This window comes from Schistocerca nitens, chromosome 7 (assembly GCF_023898315.1).
Source record: "Schistocerca nitens isolate TAMUIC-IGC-003100 chromosome 7, iqSchNite1.1, whole genome shotgun sequence".
NCBI classification, from domain to species: domain Eukaryota; kingdom Metazoa; phylum Arthropoda; class Insecta; order Orthoptera; family Acrididae; genus Schistocerca; species Schistocerca nitens.
Genome location: NC_064620.1, coordinates 390503452 through 390526921, shown reverse-complemented (window position 1 = coordinate 390526921; position 23470 = coordinate 390503452). Strand labels below are relative to the sequence as shown.

The 23470-nt window shown below is 42.3% G+C and overlaps 1 protein-coding gene across 1 annotated transcript in view; it reads right to left on the bottom strand.

Annotated features, from left to right (window-relative positions):
- LOC126194717 (ethanolaminephosphotransferase 1-like) overlaps positions 1–23470 on the bottom strand; it is a 103228-nt gene that overhangs the window by 13194 nt on the left and 66564 nt on the right. The window contains exons 6-7 of the mRNA XM_049932963.1: positions 15688–15868; positions 4469–4654 (exon numbers count right to left, since the gene is read on the bottom strand). Of these exons, the coding sequence (XP_049788920.1) occupies positions 4469–4654; positions 15688–15868 (367 nt within the window). The remainder of the gene's footprint in view (positions 1–4468; positions 4655–15687; positions 15869–23470) is intronic.

The following is a 23470-nucleotide window of genomic DNA, read 5'->3' as shown; positions in this document are numbered from 1 at the left end:
CACTTTTTTCCTATTAAGCATCTTCATTTTTTGTCAGGTATCCTTTTCCTATTTTTGCTTCTCCTATTTCATAATCACCCCCTTCCGGCTCCCCCCCCCTCTTGTTTAACAGAAGTTCTCATTCATTCATTCTCTTTTTTCCTTTGTTTAGATTTGTTATTCCTGAATTAGTATTTTATTAATTTATCAGTAATCCAAAAATTATTTGCTTGTCTATTTTGTTTCATCACTAATCATAAAAATACTTTGCTCCCCTGTCAAAGAAGGAAGTCAATGAAGGCTTTTGGTTTTCTTAGTCACTGTCTCTTTCTCTAACTGGAGGGTGGGTATAAATGAAGAGCTATAAAACCTGATGTGACAAATATTTTATGAAAGAAGTGTAATATCTTGTGAAAATATAATTATTAATTTCAAAAAGCAGTACTTAGGGTAGAATTTCCGGTTAATCCTGAGCTCTGTATGCACTGATCAGCGAGAACATTATTGTCACCTACCTAATAGCTGGTATGTCCCCCTTAGGCATGGATAACAGCAGCAACACCTAGTGGGATTGAAGCAATAGGTCTTAGTAGGCCACTGGAGGGAGTTGGCACCACTATCTGCACACACAAGTCACGTAATTGCCGTAAATTCCAGGAATGGCGGCGATGAGCTCTGATCCCACATTCAATCATATCCCAAACGTGTTTGACCGAGTTCAGATCTGACGAGTTGGGGGACCGGCACATCACTTTGAACTCACCACTGTTTTCTTTGAACCACTCCATCTCACTCCTGGCCTTATCACACGGTGCATTATCTTGCTGAAAAATGCCACTACCTTCAGCAAACATGATCGTCACGAAGGGGTCTATGTGGTCTGCAACCAGTGTAGGTTATTCCTTGGCCATTGTGGTGCCTTGCACGAGCTCCACTGGACCTATGGATGCCCAGATGAATGTTCCCTGGAGCATAATGAAGCCATCGCCAACTTGTCTCCAACCCGCAGTACACGTGTCAAGGCGCTGTTCACCTGACTGATTCACGCACTCACATCAGCATGATGATGAATGTATTGGGATTCATTAGACTGTGCAATGCTCTATCACTGCGCCAACATCCAGTGCTGATGGTCATGTGCCCATTTCAGTCATAGTCACTGATGTCAAGGTGTTAACACTGGCACATGCATGGATCGTCAGCTGCAGAGGCCCATCGTTAGGAATGTTTTGCGCAGTGAGTGTTCAGACAGACTTGTACTCTACCCAGCATTGAAGTCTAATGTTAGTTCTGCAACAGTTTGCTGTCTGTCCTGTTTTACCCGTCTGCCCAGCCTACTACATCTGACCTCTGTAATGGAGGTAGCTGCCCAATTCCCCCACGCCTGGACATGGTTTCACTTCAGTTTTGCCATGTATTGAAGACACTTACCATAAAACTCCTTGAAAACCCAAGACCTGCACATTCCGAAATGCTCTTGCCGAACTTCCGGGCCATCACAATCTGCCCTTGGTCAAATCAGAAAGATTGCGCTCCTTCCCAATTCTACACAAAGACAATACTCTCACTGATACTACATGCACTGTGGTTGTGTCTGAAAGGCAATCATTCCTCACCAGGTGATCCTGCTATCGCCTGGACAGGTTTATATCAATAGTAGGCAGATTGTCACAATTTTTTGGCTAATCAATGTACTTCACTTCAGTAGCGATCTTGAAGATAAGACACACTATTAACAAATTCCACACAGACATATAAGCTTTTCATTCTTCCCATATTCTATCTGTAAATAGGAAGAAACATTAATATATGTCAAAATAGCAATGTGGCACTGAGAACCACCAGGGCCCAAAGCACAAACAAGAAGTTTTAACAAAAATAAATGTTTGTGAAAGCAAAATTTACAGGCAAACTGCCAGTCTTTTAGGTTCGACTTAAGTGTTGACATCCTATATTAATATTTAAGGCTTTATTATTAAGGTTAATTTACAAAACTTTCACATATAGGTCAGTGATAATAGTGTATTTCTGGTAGCTGTACAGTTTGCTATTAAAGTGAAAACAGAATCAAAACATGAGGAACACATACTGAATGTACAACATCCATTACTATGACTTATTCCAAAAATTCATTGTCCTTGTTATCATTTTCATAATGCACATTCCTTGGCCTGAGGTTCAGATAACACCATCTGTCCACTTCAGGCATCAAATCTAGTAGTACTATTTAGTCTTTGTGTTTTACAGTTCATATTTGCCTTCCACCTTTGTATTTGGGCACTATATGTTACAAGGCATTTACAAGCTGCGGGGAAATGACAAACTGTGTCTCCCTCAATGAGAAATGTAGAACGTGTTTGCCTCCAAAGACACCAGTGAAGAATGTTACTAAAAACAACAGTTCCTGGCAACCTATTGAAAACATCATTGTAAAATTTCTGAAATGTACATTGTTACTAAGTACAGCAACTTTTGGTTTGGTAGTGATGTCGGTAATGCTTATAAAGGTTCTGAAATCCTCAGCGTCCATTTTACATACTATAATAGGTTTAGCTAGCCTTGGTTTCTGTGTAACTTGACACCACTCTACCTCTGATTACAAAGTACTCCTTCATAGGTGATGTAGACACGTAACTTATGTTGATATTCCTAGATAACAACCGAGCAGCACACAGCAACAAAATTGTGTGTTGTGCCCATATGGAAGTGAATATAACAGAAATCAGTGAGACAGCTCTTCATGAATGTTCACATATACAATGTGGGCCTACAGAACACACAAAGCTCAATATACAGGGGGTTATGGGTATAAGTGCACATATTTTCATTGATGACTGAGGACAGTGTACTGAACAACATTACATCAGTATTTATGGTATTTACAAAATAATAATTATACCTATTAGAAGTATTATGTTTTTAGGTTGGTTAGTACCTCGAAGAGCATGTGGCAAGAGAAAGCCATTAATGCTTATTTTCCCATGAGCAGCATGTCAGTTTTTGGTAGACGCTTGGCCACATAACAGTTAGTCTTTACACAACATCAGCACTTACACCCCTAACACCTTCTACAACACGAGCATACAGTCATGCTATTCAATATCGACAACTGTGTGCTTTAGGCCCCTATGGTTCTCAACACCTGAAATACGTTCTGCCATACATTTTACAGTGAGTTGCAGAATATGAAGAATTTACCTTGTTTGAAGACAGAAGACACTGTTAGTGTGAGCTGGTGTTAATACTCTGTGTCTCCATCTGTTAGATTACACTAAAACAAAAATGACACTGATTCAAAGGTCAATTTTGACTGTGCAGCATTTCAGTATTGTGCTATGTGGTTTTCGCTTTGTTAGGGAAAATGTAGTATTATTTTTCTCTGGGGTGGGGAAATTTGTGGTGAGAGAAAAGTGAAATTGGGTAAAGTTTATAGGGTCCCTTTACCATTAACAGCAGTACTTTATTAATTCAATTAATTTAAATGTAGTCCAACATCTGTTTTTGAAGAAGATTGCCCACGATGCCTAGCAGATGTGGTTACTGAAGAAATCATTGACTGAGTCCATGACATGAGTAGCACTGATCGTTTAAGCATGAACTAGCAGAGGCCGCTGGCATGATGACAGAGAAGCAAAGGGTCTGTAGTCATAGACTTCCTCCAAAAAGAAAATAACAGTCACTGGGCAAAACTGCAGTGAGATACTGGACACTTAATAAGAAACTGAAGGCAACAATGAAAAAGAAAGTGCTGTGACACCTCAACAAAATATTTAACAGTTTCACCACAAAAATATCCAGCATCTTTATCTAAGAGTTGTCATGGCAAGATTGCATGAATTGCTGCTGCATCCCCTGTATTCATCTGAAAGGGGTCACTGCTATTTCTTCTTCTTCCCAAAACACAAACAAATTGTTCACAGATAAAAATTCTGCACAAAAGAGAATGTGTGCACAAGAGCTCAGAATGTTTGAAAATTCCCATTCTTTGTAGTTGTTAAAAATGGTGGGGATGTTCAGAATCCTAAAGGGTAATTACATTAAAAATGAATAAATTGTTCTTGGGAATAACAGAGGTATATTGATGATTACAATGGGTATTTATTGAACCTCTGTCATAGATATATCAGTAGACGTGTTATTCCATGAAGTACAGATGTTTTACTTGCTTTAATGTGTCTGACTAACTACTGATCTTAATCTTCCAGTTTCTATTATAACACTACAGAAGAAGTGTACCTAATGTTGAGCAGAAGCACTTCAGTTTTTCTCCTAGCCAAAAGGTAACAAATCAAAATGTGTAAAAGAATGGCACGTTGTACTTGTTTACAGGACAAGTAATGAGTTAGGCTTTAGCTTAACTAAAACACTATTCACAAATTATAAAGACAAACCACAATGTACATGGATAGAAGCTAATCTTACTACATGACTATTTCGAACTCCCTGCCAACTCCATAGTCTTCCAAAGTATTCTTCAAATTCTACTCACCACACAGGTTCCGTAATGGATATGTGCACATGTAGCAAGCACGGTGAGAGAGTACACCAAACCTAATTCTACATTCAATGGGACAGGCAGCACCAAAGTCAGTGCTACAACTGCTGATGCCGGCAGCAATAGCCAGTTGAATATTTCACATCTTGTTGAGGACATCTGAGCTACAATCAGCCGACACTGAAAGAACATCAAATTATCTGTATTATGTATTACAAGAAAAAAAGCAAAGTACCAATATACACATTTCAAATTTAAGTTAAGACCAAATTCTGAACAATGTCACATGAATAACTGCACATAAATCAGTATTTTCAAATTTGTAAGAAACGTTAACAGCAAGTCTTGTGTGAATTCACATAATGAAGTTCAAGAATATAGTTAGAAACTGTCAATCAAATTTATTGTAAAATTTACACATTTATCATTGCACATAGCAAAAATCTTTGAAACACTACTTTTACACACAGTAATATAATATCACAGTTGGTGTTGTGGTGTAAAGCATGTGTAGTAACTGGAAGGTCAAGTTTGTTGTTAGCTGGTTTGACGGTTGCCATTCATGCTGATAGGAGGTTGGTCTGTTGTAAACGTACAGAACACAACACAGTACTTGCAACCCAGTTGGTATGTATGATGTAGCTGCTTTCACTTTTAGCTACTGTATTGATCAGATACATGATGAGTTTGACATGACTGCTGAGGGGTGCTGCTTGCAAGTCTTACATGACAGGTGGAATATTCTACGTGGAACAGATTGTGAGCAGAGCTGCATACAAGTTGACTATGAGATTGGATGGATTGAATGCATAATGGAATACCTATTATTATTATTATTATTAAAACATATCACACATAATGAATGACATAAATCTTGACATCATCTAACTGAAAAAGTATACTAAAAAAGGAAAATCAAGAGAAGGAAGTACAAGAATACAGCAGATAGTTGTGGCTGCCCGAATGATGAAAAAAAGGACGAGCAGAGCCAACCACTCAGCAACACACTAAAATCGCTTGCCTAAAAGCTCAGGCTTGAGTCCAGACACACCACAAAAATTTAAAACCTTCCTCACACTCATCTTATCACCATCTGAAAATAGAGAGTAGACACCCCACTGTAATTTACTTCTGCTCTCTCATACAACATAAAGTGCACTCATTAAAAATATGGCATACAGGTGATGTGCACACTACAGGCCTAACAGACTGGGGTATCCTCTCACTGGAGTAGGAAGTCATGTATTAGGGGACAGTGTCCAATTTGGAGAGGCGTCAAGATGGCTTCAGAGTGACTGGCACGGGGTATGCCTGGGCTGGACAGCTGGCTTCATCAGCAGCAGTTTATTGTCCCTCACTGGAACATATCCCCATCCCCCAAAACAGCACGGATCTCTGACATAACAGGGAAATGACAAGTTGCAGGGGACTGGCACATTATATCATGTCACATTTCCTGCGAGCCTCTACAACTTGGCCTGCCTGCTCTTCTCCTCAAATTCCCACAGTCCCAGTATCTAGCTGAATGATATCTGCTTCTCCCACCATTGAAGGAAGTACAGCTGGTTATGTATTAGCTGATCCAGATTCTCTGTTGAATACATGTGCTGCAATGGTTGTAGGACACTAATGAATTCAGAGCAGATGAAAAACTCTTTGCCCCAAAGATGCCTCATCTGCTCCATTGTCTTCAGGATCGCCTGGACCTCTGCAGAAAATACAGTATGTTTGCAGGAAAGACAAATCCTGAAGAAAAAGTTGGGGAAAGATACTGAACAGCCAAGGGAGTCCCCTTATTTGAAACCATCAATATACACAACTTTAAAACTCTGATGCTTATTTAACTGCTAAAAACAATAGAGACTGAAAAGTAAAAACTGGAGTACAATCTTTCTTATAATGCATCAAATCTAAAAAGGTTCTGTGTCTCTGTAGGAGCCATGGTGGCGATCTACTCCAACGTTAGTGTAAAACTTTGAAACCAGCCACACCTATCACTACAAGACAATCCCACAGGACCTCGTCGCCTATTGTTGATTCTGAAAAAGCCTTCTAACTGATCACTGAGCAATGGTATGACATGCAGATGCACATGGCATGGACTGTGTTTTATTAGCCTGTCACACCATAAGGAGTTGTCAACTGATGTGAAGCCTCAATACTAAGTCTTGGTACAGGGCTGGTTCTAAAGGCTCTAGTGGTCAGCCAAATTCCCTCATGGTGCACCAAGACCAACATTTTTAAATAAAATATGCGACTCAACATCTCCACTATATAGTGAGCAGCAACTTTTCTTTTCACAATTTTGTTATTTTTAAATAAATGTGTCGTGAGGACCCATACACCATGCACCCATAATCAAGCCGAATTCGCATGAAGGGTCTGTAAAACTGGAACAGACACTATCAATCTGCTTCCCACGAATTGTTTGAAACATTTTAAAATACTCAGTGCTTTATGGTCTATTTTTTCACATCCATAATGTGGGGCAACCATGTAAGTTTTCAGTCAATTTTGAGGCCCAGAAACCTCACCCTGTCTTTAAAATTGAGAACAGCATACCCCATCTGCAACTCCCAAAAGTTAAAAACAGAATGTGATTGGTTAAAAAGAATGCACACAGACTTCTTGGTGAATAAATTAAAATCCTTTTCCTCTGCCCATGCTCCCAACCGTCGAATGGCTGCCAGTTGCAACTTGCAAGTCGTCATTATAAGGCTCAAAGAGGAACAAAGGACAGTAAGTCATCAACAAAGAATGCTGGGAGGATAATATGCTTCCTAGGTCATATTGTAGACCATCACAATGTAAAAAAATATACCCATTAAGTGGCGTTGGCAAAGGAAGTCTGCTGCACAGCCACTTCCAGGAGAGCTAAGCTTAAAGTGACTAAGAACCTGCCTGGATTCTATGAGCCAGACAAGGCAGCAGTTGACCAAGCAGTTGACCATCTGGTCCTTTCATGCCACTAGTGAGGAGAACACTGTGATAATTACTTGGATGTGTGCAGTCTTTCCCAAGTTTTAAAAGCTGAATTAAAATTGTCTCTCGCCATGAATCGTAACGTGCCATGACGTACTATAATGGACCCATCATGATCATATAACACGTCACAAGCTGCAGAATGTGGATTCCAGCTCCCATGTGGAGAAAGGGCAGTTTTATTCTTCATCTTTTGTGGAACTGAAGTCCCAACTCCCCTCTCAACAGCCACTCTGTAGTGTCCCAAAAAGCTGAAACCTGACTGGCGGTGGTGGCAAGTACGGAAAACTAGGCCACCACAGTCTGATCAATCTCACATGGGTTGGTCTGGAGACTTCCAATCCCCAGTACAGCAGCCACTGGATACCTCTCTCCTCATGCAAAAATCCTCCCTGACGTCTACAGTACAACTTCGTTGTTAGAAGACCTATTTGTGGTTATCAGGAACTGTTGCCATACCTTTTTCTGTCTCTAATAATTCAGCGACATTTCATTCTAATAAGTCAGCAACATTTCACATTTCATTCTCACTATCCAAAAGGCTACAAGATTCCACATAAAGTTAGTTGTAAAGTTCCCAGTCTGCCCTACTGGGCACCCATCATGGTGGCTTTCTTTCGGGTACCGCTTCTCCTGCCAGGAGAAACCACATCAGGAAGGGATCACTTGGGTGCATGTCATTGACTATTTCCCTATGAGTGGAGTGAGCGAGAGCCAAAGAGCATACCAAAATATCGACAGCCACAAATGATTCTGTTGTAGCACATGCTCTGCCCTACATTCAAGAAACACGCAGATGAGGCATGAGAAGGCTCTCAATTGCTCTATCCCTGGGGCACGTGGTTGCAGAACCCCAAAGCACATTATGTGCATTAAAATCACCACAGAGTAGGTAGGGGCAGGAGAATTGAGCACAGGGGTTGCAGAGAGCCTCTTCATCTAGGTTGTGTGAGAGTACAGGTACAGGGAAGATATATATTTTTTTTTTTAGGGCGCAAAACTGCTATGGTCATTAGCGTCTGGTCCGTGACTTAGGAAACAGTAAAAAACGAAAATGGAAACCAGCAGCAATGGGAACAAAACTCAAAAAATTGGAGAAACTAAAAGCAGAAGGAAGGCTTAAAAATCCACTACAGAAAGGGGTTGGTTGTCCCCAAAAAAAGCTTCAAATGACTGACGTCATCTCACTGGCATGAATAAATTCGAGAACGCGATCGGCTGAGCGCGTGTCATCTGCTAAAATTGACGATATATCAGGAGACAGCTGTAGACGGGCGCGTAACGGAGTAAAATAGGGGCACTCAATTAAAAGGTGTCTTACCGTCCACAGCTGAGAGCAGTGGGGACAGAGTGGGGGAGGATCGCCGCTTAAAAGATGTCGATGGCTAAAAAGACAGTGCCCTATCCGGAGTCTAGTTAAAATTACCTCCTCCCGACGACGCGTTTGGGAGGAAGAGGTCCAAGCACAGGGAAGAACTTTCACATCCCGCAATTTATTATGGGAAAGTGTCGACCAATGTGCGTGCCATAAAAGAACAACACAACGACATAAAACGCTCCGTAGATCGGCGAAGGGAATCGACTGAATAGCTGGCCGAAGAAGAGAGACTGCAGCCTCGGCCGCTATATCGGCCCCCTCATTTCTACAGATACCAATGTGTCCCGGGAGCCAGAGGAACGCCACCGAGACGCCCCCCAGGTGGAGCAAGCGCAGACAGTCCTGAATCCGGTGGACCAGAGGGTGGACAGGGTACAGAGCTTGGAGACTGAGGAGAGAGCTGAGAGAATCTGAACAGATAACATACTGTATCCGCTGATGGTGGCGGATGTAGTGGACAGCCTGGAGAACAGCGTAAAGCTCTGCAGTGTAAACCAAACACTGGTCGGGAAGCCGAAATAGATTTGGGGTGTCGCCAACAATATAGGCACTCCCTACACCTAACGATGTTTTCAAGCCATCAGTGTAAATAAATGTGGCTTCCTTCATTTGTGCACATAGAGCAGCAAATGCTCGACGATAAACAAGTGAAGGGGTACCATCCTTGGGGAACTGACAAAGGTCACGGAGCAGGCAGATCCGGGGACGGAGCAAAGGCGGTGCTGTGCCCCAAGTTGTCAAGAAGGTTTTAGGAAAGCGGAAGGAAAGAGAATGGAGCAGTTGATGGAAGCGGACTCCCGGTGGTAGTAGGGAGGAAGGGCGGCCTGCATACCCTACATCCAAGGAGGCGTCGAAAAAAATGTCATGGGCCGGATTAGCAGGCATGGAAGACAGATGGCTAGCATAACGACTCAGAAGGACAGCTCGCCGACTGGACAGCGGAGGTTCATCAGTCTCAGCATAGAGGCTTTCCACAGGGCTGGTGTAAAAAGCTCCAGACACTAAACGTAATCCACGGTGGTGGATAGAGTCGAGACGCCGAAGAATAGATGGCCGAGCAGAGGAGTAAACTATGCTTCCATAGTCCAATTTCGAGCGCACTAAGGCGCGATAGAGGCGGAGAAGGACCACTCGGTCCGCTCCCCAGGAGGTACCATTCAGGACACGGAGGGTGTTGAGGGATCGCAGACAGCGAGCTGAAAGATAGGAAACGTGAGAGGACCAGCACAGTTTTCTGTCAAACATAAGACCCAAGAATTTAGCGACGTCCGAAAACGGAAGGTTGACAGGTCCTAGATGTAAGGAGGGTGGAAGAAACTCCTTACGTCGCCAAAAATTAACACAAACGGTCTTACTGGGAGAAAAACGGAAACGGGTTTCGATGCTCCAAGAGTGGAGGCGATCGAGACATCCTTGAAGACATCGTTCAAGAAGGCTGGTCCGTTGAGAGCTGTAGTAAATCGCAAAATCGTCCACAAAGAGGGAGCCCGAGACATCAGGAAGGAGACAATCCATAATCGGATTTATGGCAATGGCAAACAGTACAACACTCAGCACGGAGCCCTGGGGTACCCCGTTTTCTTGGGAGAAAGTACGGGAGAGAGTGGTGTTCACCTGCACTCTAAATGTGCGCTCTGCCATAAATTCGTGAAGAAAAAGGGGCAGCCGGCCTCGAAAGCCCCAAGAGAACAGTGTGTGGAGGATGCCTGTCCTCCAACAAGTATCGTAAGCTCTCTCCAGATCAAAAAATATTGCTACTGTTTGGCGTTTCCAGAGAACATTGTTCATGATATAAGTGGAGAGAGCAACAAGATGGTCAACTGCAGAACGATGCTTTCGGAAACTGCATTGGGCAGGTGTTAAAAGACTGCGGGACTTCAGCCACCAAGCTAAACGGCAATTCACCATATGCTCCAAAACCTTACATACACTACTCGTGAGAGAAATGGGGCGATAGCTAGAGGGGAGATGTTTGTCCTTTCCAGGTTTCGGAACAGGAACGACGATAGCTTCCCGCCATCGTCTGGGAAAAGTACTATCGGTCCAAATTCGATTATAAAGGCGAAGGAGGTAACACAGACTATGGTATGATAAATGCAGCAACATTTGGATGTGGATACCATCCGGTCCTGGGGCGGAGGAGCGAGAAGAAGAGAGTGCATGTTGGAGTTCCCGCATGGAGAAAACAGTATTGTAGCTATCGCGATTTTGAGAGGAGAAAGCAAGAGGTCACACTTCCGCTGCACGTTTCTTCGGGAGAAACGCTGGCGGGTAATTTGAAGAGCTTGAAATCTCAGCAAAGTGTTGAGCCTATGAGTTAGAAATGGCGACGGGGTCCACTAATGTATCATGCGTGACAGTGAGCCCAGAGACCGGGGAGAAACTAGGTGCGGCTGAGAACCGTCGAATCCGACTCCAAACTTCCGAGGAGGGAGTGAAGGTGTTAAATGAGCTAGTAAAGAATTTCCAGCTTTCCTTCTTGCTATCGCGGATGATGCGACGGCATCGCGCTCGGAACTGCTTATAGCGGATACAGTTGTCCAAAGTAGGATGGTGGCGGAAAACGCGAAGAGCACGTCGCCACTCACGTATTGCGTCACGGCATGCCGCGTTCCACAAAGGAACTGGGGCGCCGGGTTCACCAAACTTCCAGTGTCACGGGCGCATATATGGCTGTTGAGGCTGCAGTCTAAGGACACATGGAAAGTGGTCACTCGAGTGTGTATCATCAAGGGCGAACCATTCGAAGCGCCGAGCTAGCGGAACAGTACCGACCGAAAGGTCCAAATGAGAGAAATTTGTCGTGGAGGCAGACAAAAATGTAGAGTCCCCAGTGTTGAGGCAAACTAGATCCGCTTGGTGGAAGACATCTAGCAATAGTGAGCCACGCGGACAAGGATGTGGAGATCCCCAAAGCGGGTGGTGGGCATTGAAGTCCCCAACCAGCAAATAAGGGGATGGAAGCTGGCCAAGAAGATGAAGGAGATCAGCTCGTGCCATTGGTGTGGAAGATGGAATGTATACAGTACAAAGAGAAAAGGTATATCCAGAAAGGGAAAGACGGACAGAGACAGCTTGGAAGGAAGTGTTTAAGGGGATAGGGTGATAATGGAGAGTATCATAGAGCAGAATCATGAGTCCTCCATGGGCTGCAGTGCCTTCAACAGAGGGGAGATCAAATCGGACGGACTGAAAATTGGGGATAACAAAATTGGTCATGGAGACGCAGCTTTGTTTCCTGAAGACAGAAAATGACCGGCGAGTAGGATCGTAAGAGGATCGACAATTAATCCCGATTGGCTCAAAGGCCGCGGATATTCCAGTGGATAATGGACATAGGGTGAACAGAAAATGGAGGAATGTGACCAAGGTTGCCGTCAACTCAGCGACTGCTCAGAGCTTGCGACCGACAACATGGAATGGCATTCAGCCGAAGGCAGAAGATCCTGATCCATAGGTTGTTCAGGAGCAGCTCCTGCCACCAGCGATCGGCCGGTTGATCGGCCGCCAGCAATGCGCCTCGGCAACACAGAAGATGGCCGAGGGCGATTACCACCAGGTGGTGCTGTAGATGAGACACGCCTTGGCGGAGAAGGAGATGAACTGGGTTTATTACTAGCCTTCTTGGAAACATGATGTTTAGATGAAGGAGGAACCGATGGTTGTGAAGTTAGGGTACGTAAAAAATCTTCACGAGTATGCTCTTTTTTCGAAGTCTTGGTGTCTGACTTTTGGGCTCGAGATTTAGCAGAACCCGATGAAGGGTGAGCCATAGAGTGGGCAGGCGAAAGTGGGGAGGTTGAACGGGCGATCTTTGCGCTGGCCGATCTGACGACCGTGGCACTAAAGGTAAGGTCACAAGTCCGCATGGCCGCCTCCTTTGTTGGCCGAGAAGAGGCAAGGACAGTGCTGTATTTTCCTGGCTGAGGCACGGTGGGCTGTCGACTGGTGAATAATTTTCGAGCAGCAAAGGTCGACACCTTTTCCTTCACTCTGATTTCCTGAATGAGCTTTTCGCCTTTAAAAAGGGGCAATCTCGAGAGGAAGCAGCGTGGTCACCCATACAGTTGATGCAACGAGGGGATGGAGGTGGACAAGCACCCTCATGGGCATCCTTGCCACACGTAACACATTTGGCCGGATTGGAACAGGACTGGCTGGTGTGATTGAACCGCTGACACCGATAGCAACGCGTAGGATTTGGGATGTAAGGGCGAACGGAAATTATCTCATAGCCTGCTTTGATTTTCGATGGGAGTTGAACTTTGTCAAATGTCAAGAAGACAGTACGGGTTGGAATGATGTTCGTGTCAACCCTTTTCATGACTGTGAACAGCCGTTACGCCCTGGTCAGACAGGTAGTGTTGAATTTCCTCGTCGGACAATCCGTCAAGGGAGCGTGTATAAACGACCCCACGTGATGAATTTAAAGTATGGTGCGGTTCCACCCGGACAGGGAAGGTGTGTAGCAGTGAAGCACGCAGCAATTTTTGTGCCTGGAGGGCACTGACTGTTTCTAACAACAAGGTGCCATTTCGTAATCTGGAACAAGACTTTACAGGACCTGCAATTGTGTCGGCACCTTTCTGAATAATGGAAGGGTTGACAGTGGAGAAGTCGTGACCTTCGTCAGACAGAGAAACAACAAGGAACTGTGGCAACGATGGAAGGACTGTCTGTGGCTGAGACTCATTGAACTTACGCTTGTGAGCTGACATAGTAGAAGATGAGGAAACCATTGCGAAAGTATCCCCCATGATTACCGGCATCTCCGATGGCGCGCTCCTTCCTTGTGGGGGCCCTCTCTGAGGGCACTCCCGCCTTAGGTGATTGTTCACACCTCAGATCACACCTCCCGACAAACAGACGGAGGGACCAATCGGCACTTTCGGAAGGTATCAGCTCGGGTAATCACCCCTCCCTGGGCCTGGCCGTTACCAGGGGGTACGTACGTGTCCTACCTGTCTACCCGGGGCGGGGAATTACGCGTTACCCAGTCACCAGTTACGCACGGAAATGCGTGGGTCGGCCTTCATACATGCACAGGGAGGAAAAAAGAGAAAGGGAAAGGAAAGGAGAGAGGTCTCAAACGCCGCAGCAGAGAAAAGGGCAAAGAGAAGAGGTAAGGAAAAGCGAAGGACAAGGGAAGGACGAAGACTTGCAAGCGGAGAAAGCAAAGAATTTGTTACAGTTTCGAGCATCCGTCTCTGGACGTAGGCACAAAACATACTCCCAGAGGGGGAGAAAGGGAAGGAAAGAGGCGAGAGGCAGAGGTGAGGGGGGGAGGGGGGGGGAGATGGGGGATGGGGAAGGATGCGGAAAGGGAAGGTGTGCAGCCCGGAAAGGAAGGAAGGCCACATTAGCTCGGAGTCCCGTGCTCGCTACGCACGTATCCACAAAAGAGTTGTGGACCCCCTGGGTGGTACAGAGAAGATGTGGCCAACCTATAATGTATGAGCTCTGATACAGCGACTTCTTGTAGGCTGGTTGTGAGGGAGAGAAGTGAGGAGTAGTAGGTGCTGTTTACAAAAATACCCACTCCTCCTTTTGCTCTCTCTGCACTAAAGTTGTCCTTTTTGTGGAGAATGTAGCCATGTAGCTCAGGAGCATAAGATAATTTAAAATGACTGTCCAGAAGACATAAACACATTGGTCTACACTGAGCTAATAAATGTAGTTCCTCCACATGTCCTGAACCCCTTCAAGTTCCAATGAAGTATGGAAGTCATCTTTAAGATGACGATTTGCTCTTTTCCTCTGTCTTTCCTCTGTGGTGGGAAGACTGTAACAGTTAGGTGCGGGGTTACTTGAGGGACTCTCTCCGGCAGGTGCTGACATCCGTATCATCAACAGTATAGTCATCATCTGATCCATCAAATAGGGCCAAGGACACATGGTCTGATGGCTCTGGACCTGATTGTTTTGGTCTGATGATTTTTGTCTCCTGCTTGGATTTTGGGATCAGTGGGAACCCTGTTTTAACAGAAATATGTTTTTGGTTCTCTCCTTCTGTCTGACAGAGTATGTTACCCCTTCTAATGTAAACTTCTGCTGCCACATCACAACTCCTTTCCAATGTAGCCATTGTGCAGCACACTGTCGATAGCACATTCTCAAAGTAGTTTCACAACTTGGGTAGCTTTCAGCACCACGATTAGGAGTGTACCACTATGCAGCCTCTTGATAAATTTATGTCACAACACAAGTCCACTTAAAGCTTTACAGAGAGAATTTCCAAACAAACCTGCTACATGTTTAACAACAATAAATATGTTATTTATCATAGGCTGTGGTTCATTACTACCGTATATACTCGAATAATACGCGCATGTTTTTTCCCGAATTTTAGGACGAAAAACTGAGGTGCGCAGATTACTCGAAACATTGTTGGTACAGCTTCGCCTCCAACAATACATCCCATTATACTATTGCATTGTTGTGGCCTCAGTCTGTGACACATGAGTAGCACGTTAGGAGTGAAGTATTACTCAGCAGAAAGAGTGAACATTCTTCCAATCTTAAGTGTAATTATACCATTCCCTTGCCATGATAACACTCCTTTATGACACTTAATACTCTGTGCCAATTACTCAGGTTGGACTGGACTGAAAATAGTGGAGTATTCTACTTATTATCCAGCTTTTAGTCACTCTGACTTATTAAAACTCTCTCTATAGTAGTACATAATACTGGCATAGCTTCATCTAATGTCATTTGCACTTTTGACACCTATGGCAAATGGAAGCCAATGGCTGCCAGTATTCTCTATACAATGTTAGGCTCAGCACTTTTACATGATTTAAGCAATGATAGAAGCTTTTGTGCAGTATTGAAAATAAACTAATAAACTCACACATATATTAGAGAAAATGGTCCCAGTGACTAAATATACACTGCGTGGGTCAGTGTTAATAATGTCACCAGGCGATTTTAACACCCACAGCGTGCACAGTGTTAGGAAATAAAGAACAGGCACTAAAGGGCGAACAGCTTCAGTAAATGGTCTCATCTTTCCTGTTCCATCTCTGTACGACCTGTAAGCACCAAATAATATTATTATTATTAAAAACAAAAAATAATTATCTCTCTCTCTCTCTCTCTCTCTCTCTCACACACACACACACACACACACACACATCCTACTAACTCATTACATTACATTTTATTTATGGTACCAATTAGATTTAGTTTCTAATTTCTATACCTTTCCTGGTCACAATATATTACTTTTTAATTACAATTATTATCAATGAGTAATTACCATTACTCATTAATATTTGAGAGCATTTTTACCATAAGTATGTCTGTCACTTTCTTTTTTAAATTGTTTCCCAAAGCTATGACATTAATTGAATTCTCCTAGAACAACAACATTGAAATAAAACACTTGTCTTGATATGCTAAACTTTTTTTTTACTTTATTTGCCTATTAACTGGCTTTTGGCATTTTGTGCCATCCTCAGACATCAAACATGTGACACGTTACCAACTATATGTGCTGGACTGGAGTAGGCCCTAAGTAGATGCTAATACAATCTTTAATGCAATAGTGTGTGCAATTTTACAACACCACATAACTGTAAGTCTCAAATACCTGCCTTCAGTATAACTTTGGTGAAAGGCCAAAAACTACCTTAGTTACTACATTATTCCAAGACACTTACGAATATACTGTGCACAAGGTCAGCTGTTTGTACCATTTCTTTTCTAGCTTTTGCACTATAAAAACAAACAAGGAACTGTTACCACCAAGTAAATATGTAAAATCTAGTTGAGACACATATACAGGGTGTCTCTCCTCAGGTGCATTGTCTCGGGTGTTTCAGCAATTTTGTTTTTGCAATGTGTAACTAAACTAAGCCCAAACAGATACTGCACAACATGTCTTTCATACAATGCCCAGACTCATAGGAAAGTATTGTTTTTTTCCCTTTACAAATGAAATGATTTGTAAATCAGAATTTTACATATTCAGTCAATAGTGTGGTCTCAAATTAGTCTAGTGCGATATCAGTTTTATTGCTCTGTATTAACAAGTACAGTAAAACACAAAGAATAATTAGTACTCTGGCAGTGACAGCTCCACCCTGGTCCAGACTGACTGTCAATGCCAAGCAGCAGTGCTGTTGCTCAGTTGCTCCTCGATTAATGGTTATTTTTTTGTGTTTTGGTGTCCTGTTAATTCATATTGATAAAACAAATACCGCACTTGACTAATTTGGGGCCACTCTATCAAATGAGCGCACAACAATCCGCTTTAAAAGAAATTTTGTTTATAACGGGAAACAAACCAATGTTTTCTGTTGACATTGGGTGTCATATAAAAGCCATGATGAGCTGTATTTGTTTGAGCTGCCTCCAGCTATACATTGCAAAAACTAATTTACAAATATCTGCGGAAACATCATAAAAAATTGGCCTCACAACTCTAGTGAGAAACATCCACTATAACCCAAGGATTTTTTTTTTAATTTCTTTGTTATTAAATTTATAGAACAAAATTGAGTAAAAAAGCATTTTCTTTCATATGAAGCACAGTTATCTGACTGGCACATGGAAAACTATATATTTTCACCCATAGGCACATTTTGTTATAAACACAGACTCACACCCAGAAAAAAAATCGTGAAGCATCTTAAATATATTTTCTGATAAGAAGCACGGTAATGATTGTAACTTCCACACAACTATTACACCAGCTATTATATTTGGTCATACACTCCTGGTTCTAGTTTGTAGTGGACAGCAATCATGTATAAATGAGTATAAATAAAAAAAGCATTGCAACAATTTCTATTTCATCACTTTAAAATCAACCACTATTAACAGGTGTGATAACAAGGAGCATAGATAACACCTAACAATAAATATTCAGATTTCCAACTGTCTCAGTATCTCTCAACATGGAAATTACACTCTAAATTCTGTGATCAGACCTACAGGACCATAGGAGGCCGACCGGCTGCCGTGTCATCCTCTGCCATATGGCGTCACTCGGATGTAGTATGGAGAGGCATGGATCAGCACACTGCTCTTCTGGTCATTATTGGCTTTCCAGACCTTGGAGCCACTATTTATTATTTAAGTAGCTTCTCAGTTGATATCATGAGGCTGAGTGGAACCTGTTCCAGTCCTCCCACTAAGGAAAAATCACTGGTAATACCAGGAATTGAACCCATGTCCTCCAATGGCACTCAGATGCACTGATCTTTTAGACACAATAGACATTTAAAATATTTAAACAAAACTGTACCCCAATATTTGTAACAGCTCTATTACATGCAAAGGCCTAGGAGACTGTGCCAAACAATGAAAGAAATGATGGATCTCAACCTTCAGGGCCAATGAATTCACAAATTAAAGCTAACACAAACATCTGAAAGAAGAAAATGCATCGAGGGGAAGAGGGAGTGATCTGAGTGTGGCAAGTGCTGCCTCAACACATAACATGCAATGATATGGAGTAAGACAAAATGAAATTTCTCTTTTACTTAGCTAGCTACGGTAAACTCTTGAGTACCCTGCCCACTTAATCTGATATATTTAATTAATATCACAATAATACTTCTCTGTGATAAAATGAGGATCAACTTATTGTACATACTATACTTTTTCAAAGATTTAGAAAGTTGGCACCAGCTACAATGTCAGTTGGCCTTTCTAATTGTTATGCGTCTCTGGTGCTTCTAGTGCACCTGGAATCATAATTATATGGTACATACAGTATTGTTAACATCAAATAAATTACCGGAACCACTCTTCAACAAATGTTGCTCAGTAGCCCTCTTCCAGTGCTCACAAACAACAATGAAAATGCACAGGAGTAGCTCTATTGGCAAGTCTGTGTTCTTTGTTCCTTCAGTTCCACATCAGATTTCCAAAGTGTGTGCATTGTTAAACTATTGTTTTATGTGGTTATTTGTGTTTTAATCAAACAATATGCAAATGCTTATAGTGACTATGGATCATAAACTATATGCTGTAATGTAACTGGACTCTGGGGTAGCAGCCAAAATTACTGTTTTGGACCTAAGGGTAGGAAAAAGTACTGTTAGACACTGGAAGAAAAATTGAGCAGAAATTGAAAAACAGTGTGCTTCCCAAGCTAGTGGACGTGGAATAAAAGTAAGAAAGAGAATGTTGAAAGTTACACGAACATTTAAAGAGGAATGGGTCTGTTTGATACTGGGCCAGTATTGAAAGAAAAAGTATTGCAATTTCAGTGGCAAATAGAAGGAGAAAATTCAGAATTTACTGTCAATCACAGACAATTGGATTAGTGAAAAAAAAAAATGATTTGGTATTCGCCAGATTACCATAAGTGGGGAGGCTTTATCCACTGACAAAGAGGCTGTGCCATTGTTTAAAGACTATGGTCTGAAGTTAACTGATGATGAAGGAATTACTGGTGAACAGTTGTATGAACACAACTGCGATGAGAGTGGATTAAATTACAAGATGCTCCCTACAAAACACGTGCTTCAAAAATGGTAGCTGTGGCATCTCAATACAAGAAACATAAGGAATGAGTTCGCATATTGGCTTGCAGTAATGCAACTGGCAACCGTAAAATTACAATTACATTAATACAGAAATCACAGAAACTAAGGGCTTTCAAGAACCTGAAAAATCAAGAATCACTGCCCCTTCATTACTCTCATAAAAAAAGCATGGATGAATGCTTCCAAAATGAATTTTTGCGAACTGTAGAGAAATATTTAACAGACAACAATTTACTGAGGAACGCTCTGCTGCTCTTTGATAATGTGCCTTTGCATCCTGCCACTGACAAACTCACAAAAGGAGAAATCAAAGCTTTTTTTTAACCATCAAATATGACTGCTCTTTGTCAGCCAGTGGATCAGGGCATCCTTGAAATGCTAAGAGAAATACCTCCATCATCTTAATTTGATGATTTCAGCAAATGACAATAATGAAAACTGTGTAACCATTCTCAAGAGGGTTGACTTGCTAGATATCATAAGGTCATTGGTCTTGCAATATTCTTTTCGACCATGAAGCTGGACATTTTAATTTTGAATCGATGTGTGAAATCATAGTCAAACATGAAAATGATGATATCGTTTCTTCTAGATGACCCATAAATAGGTTGAGATATGATGGTGCTATGCAGATATCCATTTCTCTACCCAGGATTTGTTTGCAGGTTATGCCTTCAAAGGCTCCTGCTCCCAACCCCTTGCCTCATGGCTCAATCCCTGTAATACACCTAGATGCAAAACCTGTCCCATACATCATCACACCACCACTATCTACTCCAATCAAGTCACAAGCATCAACTATCCCACCAAATGCAGGGCTACCTGTGAAAACAGTTATGTGGTCTACAAAATAAGCTGCAATGAACGTGCTGTGTTCTACGTGGGCAAGACAACCAACAAGCTGTCTGTCTGCATGAATGACCACTGATAAACAGTGGCCGAGAAACAGCTGCACCACTCACTGCACACTGACCGACATGTCGTTCCTCACTTCAATGGCTGCTTCTCACAAGGAAACCTCCCCATCGCACCCCCCTCAGATTTAGTTATAAATTGACACAGTGGATAGGCCTTGAAACACTGAATACAGATCAATCGAGAAAACAGGAAGAAGTTATGTGGAACTATGAAAAAATAAGCAAAATATAAAACTGAGTAGTCCATGTGCAAGATAGGCAACATCAAGAACCATGTGAGCTGAGGAGCGCCGTGGTCTTACGGTTAGAGCGAGCAGCTGTGGAACGAGAGGTCCTTGGTTCGAGTCTTCCCTCGAATGAAAATTTTACTTTCTTTATTTTCGCAAAGTTACGATCTGTCCGTTCATTCATTGACGTCTCTGTTCACTGTAATAAGTTTAGCGTCTGTGTTTTTCGACCGCACCGCAAAACTGTGCGATTAGTAAACGAAAGGACGTGCCTCTCCAATAGGAACCGAAAACATTTGATCACAAGGTCATAGGTCAACCGATTCCTCCACAGGAAAACACGTCTGATATATTCTATACGACACTGGTGACAGCATGTGCATCACATGACAGGAATATGTTGTCTACCCACCTAACTTGCACACTTGGCGAATGGGTAAAAAGATTCTTCTACCTTGCCCGATTTAGGTTTTCTTGTGGATATGATAATCACTCCCAAAAAAGTGATGAAAACATAAGAGTTTGTCACATAAACTGCAACAAATGAATGCAACAGTTTCACAGTCGCACAGTTTTCCCTGTGGTCTGTCAAAACATATGTTTTTTACGTTTTCAAATGTTTCCGTGTGTAGACCGTCAAATCCTGCATATGTCCAAGCAAATCTGAACATGTTCTGGAATTTTGGAGAGCGAAGTTGATTATGTGTGAGTGCCTGAACTTTGATAATTGTCTGAAAATAAAAAAAATTAAACTTTTCACTTGAGAGAAGACTTGAACCAAGGACCTCTCGTTCCGCAGCTGCTCACGCTAACCACAAGACCACGGCGCTTGTATGGTCACACTCTCCTTGATGCTACCTACCTTGCACATGGACTACTCAGTTTGTATATTTTGCTTATTTTTTTGATAGTTCCACACAACTTTTTCCTGTTTTCTTGATTGATTTGTGTTCAGTTTTTCAAGGCCTATCCCTGTACCAACTTATAACTAAATCTGAGGGGGGTGCGATGGGGAGGTTCCCTTGTCAGCCTATGCCATCTGGAACCTTTCTACCACCAGCTTCTCTGATCTGCGTGGCTGAGAACTCTCCCTGCAATACATCCTATATTCACATAACCCTTCTGGCCTCAACCTTCATTAGTTGTTGCCCTTACCCACCTATCCCATTCCCTATTCCCATTCCAGCACTACACAGCCTTCTATTTCACCAACTCAACCAGTCTTTTTACTTCTCTCCTCGTCCCCTGCCCTCTACCTAGCTTTCCAACTACACCTAGCTGCTCTATCCTCTCTCCACCTCATCGATGTATGCTCCAACAAGCAACACTTTACTGTCCCCCAAAGTTATCCTGCTATCCATCCCCCTCTCAGCATCCTTCTTACCCCACTGCAGCCTCAGCAGCCAGAGACTGGTCATGTGTGTGAGAGTTGCATTTGCATGAGTGAGACTGTGTGTGTGTGTGTGGGGGGGGGGGGGGGGCTGTTTTGCCTAACCCAGAACGCTTTTTGGCTGAAAGCTTGCTTGTTTAACAGTCTCTTTGTTGTTTTGGTCTCTGACTCAACATTTCCACTATATGGTGAGTAGCAATCTATCCTTTTCATAATATTGTCATTATTATTAGAATACATTACGTAAGGAGTCACAAAATGTTAATAAAATTGAGTTTTTGTATAAAAGAGGATGTTTTGAATGGTACAGCTGGAGTTGGAAGAGAAAATTTACAGAACTCCAGCCTATCTGGCTCCTTTGTTATGCAGCTTGATCTCTTGCCATAGTAGACTAGATAGTCGAGAGTCTACTATACTTGACAAAACAGTTCACAAATGGAATAAAATACTGACTGACAGGACAATTCACCACAAAGTGGCGAGAAGTCGACAGGTACAACAAAGTAAAATAATTACTGTTGTGAAGTCAAATATTTGATCAATTTTAGAAGAGGGAACTAAAATTTGAAAGTTCAGCAGTAACCACATATTTTTGTGTGACCTTCTGTATTATAATTTCATCTATTGGGAAAGTGGTGGTCTGTCCCTTCCAGTGCTTGAGGCTACAGTTTTGTGTCATGCCTCTTTGACTAATTGATTGTTTCTTCTAGGTGTTCTGCTGAGTTGCTGGTGTTTTCTTTTACATGTGGGGAAATGCGAACATCACATTCACAACTCCACTGATTGAAAGGACAGTTCACCACAAAGTTATGAGAGGCCACCACTTAAAATACAGTAAAGTGATTATTGTTGTGCTGTCAAATGTCTGTTCCAGTTTAGAAAAGGGGACTAATTAAGAAAATTACACATTCTCTCAAAAATAAAAGTTCATACGGCTTTGATGGTGTTTCTGATAGAGTACCATACTAAAGATTTGTTCCATATAATAAGCCTGGTCTTCAGATGTGTAATGTATCACTGACTCAAGACGTTTCTCCAGAGAGATTGAAATATGCTGGTGTCAAACCCCTCTTTAGGAAAGGTGATAAGAGAGATGTTAATAACTACTGACCTATTTCTCACTGCTGACACCATTTTTCGAAATTTTTGAGGTGTTGTACACGAAATAGTATCTAACCTTAGCAACAATCATATCCTCAGCAAATCAAAGTTTGGATTCCACAAGAGTTGCTCTACTGAGAATGCCATTTATGTGTTCACTCACCAAATGTTACAAGCACAAACAGTGAAAGAGTGCCAATTGGTATTTTGTGCGACCTGCTTAAAACACTTGACTCTGTATCACTGTATTCTCCTACATAAATGGAAGTGTTATGGGATCGATGCTTGAAACACCCAATGCAAGATGCCATATCTAACCAAAAGAACACAGAAAGCCATACTTAGTAATTCAACCAATATTGTCTAGCAACATAATTCTGAGTGGGGGGGAATCACTAGTACTGCAGTCGATTCAAGCATTCATAAAGAAGCAGAAGAAATTGTAAACAATGTTCTTAAAAGTACCATTGGCTGGTTTTCTGCGAATTGTCTCACCCTG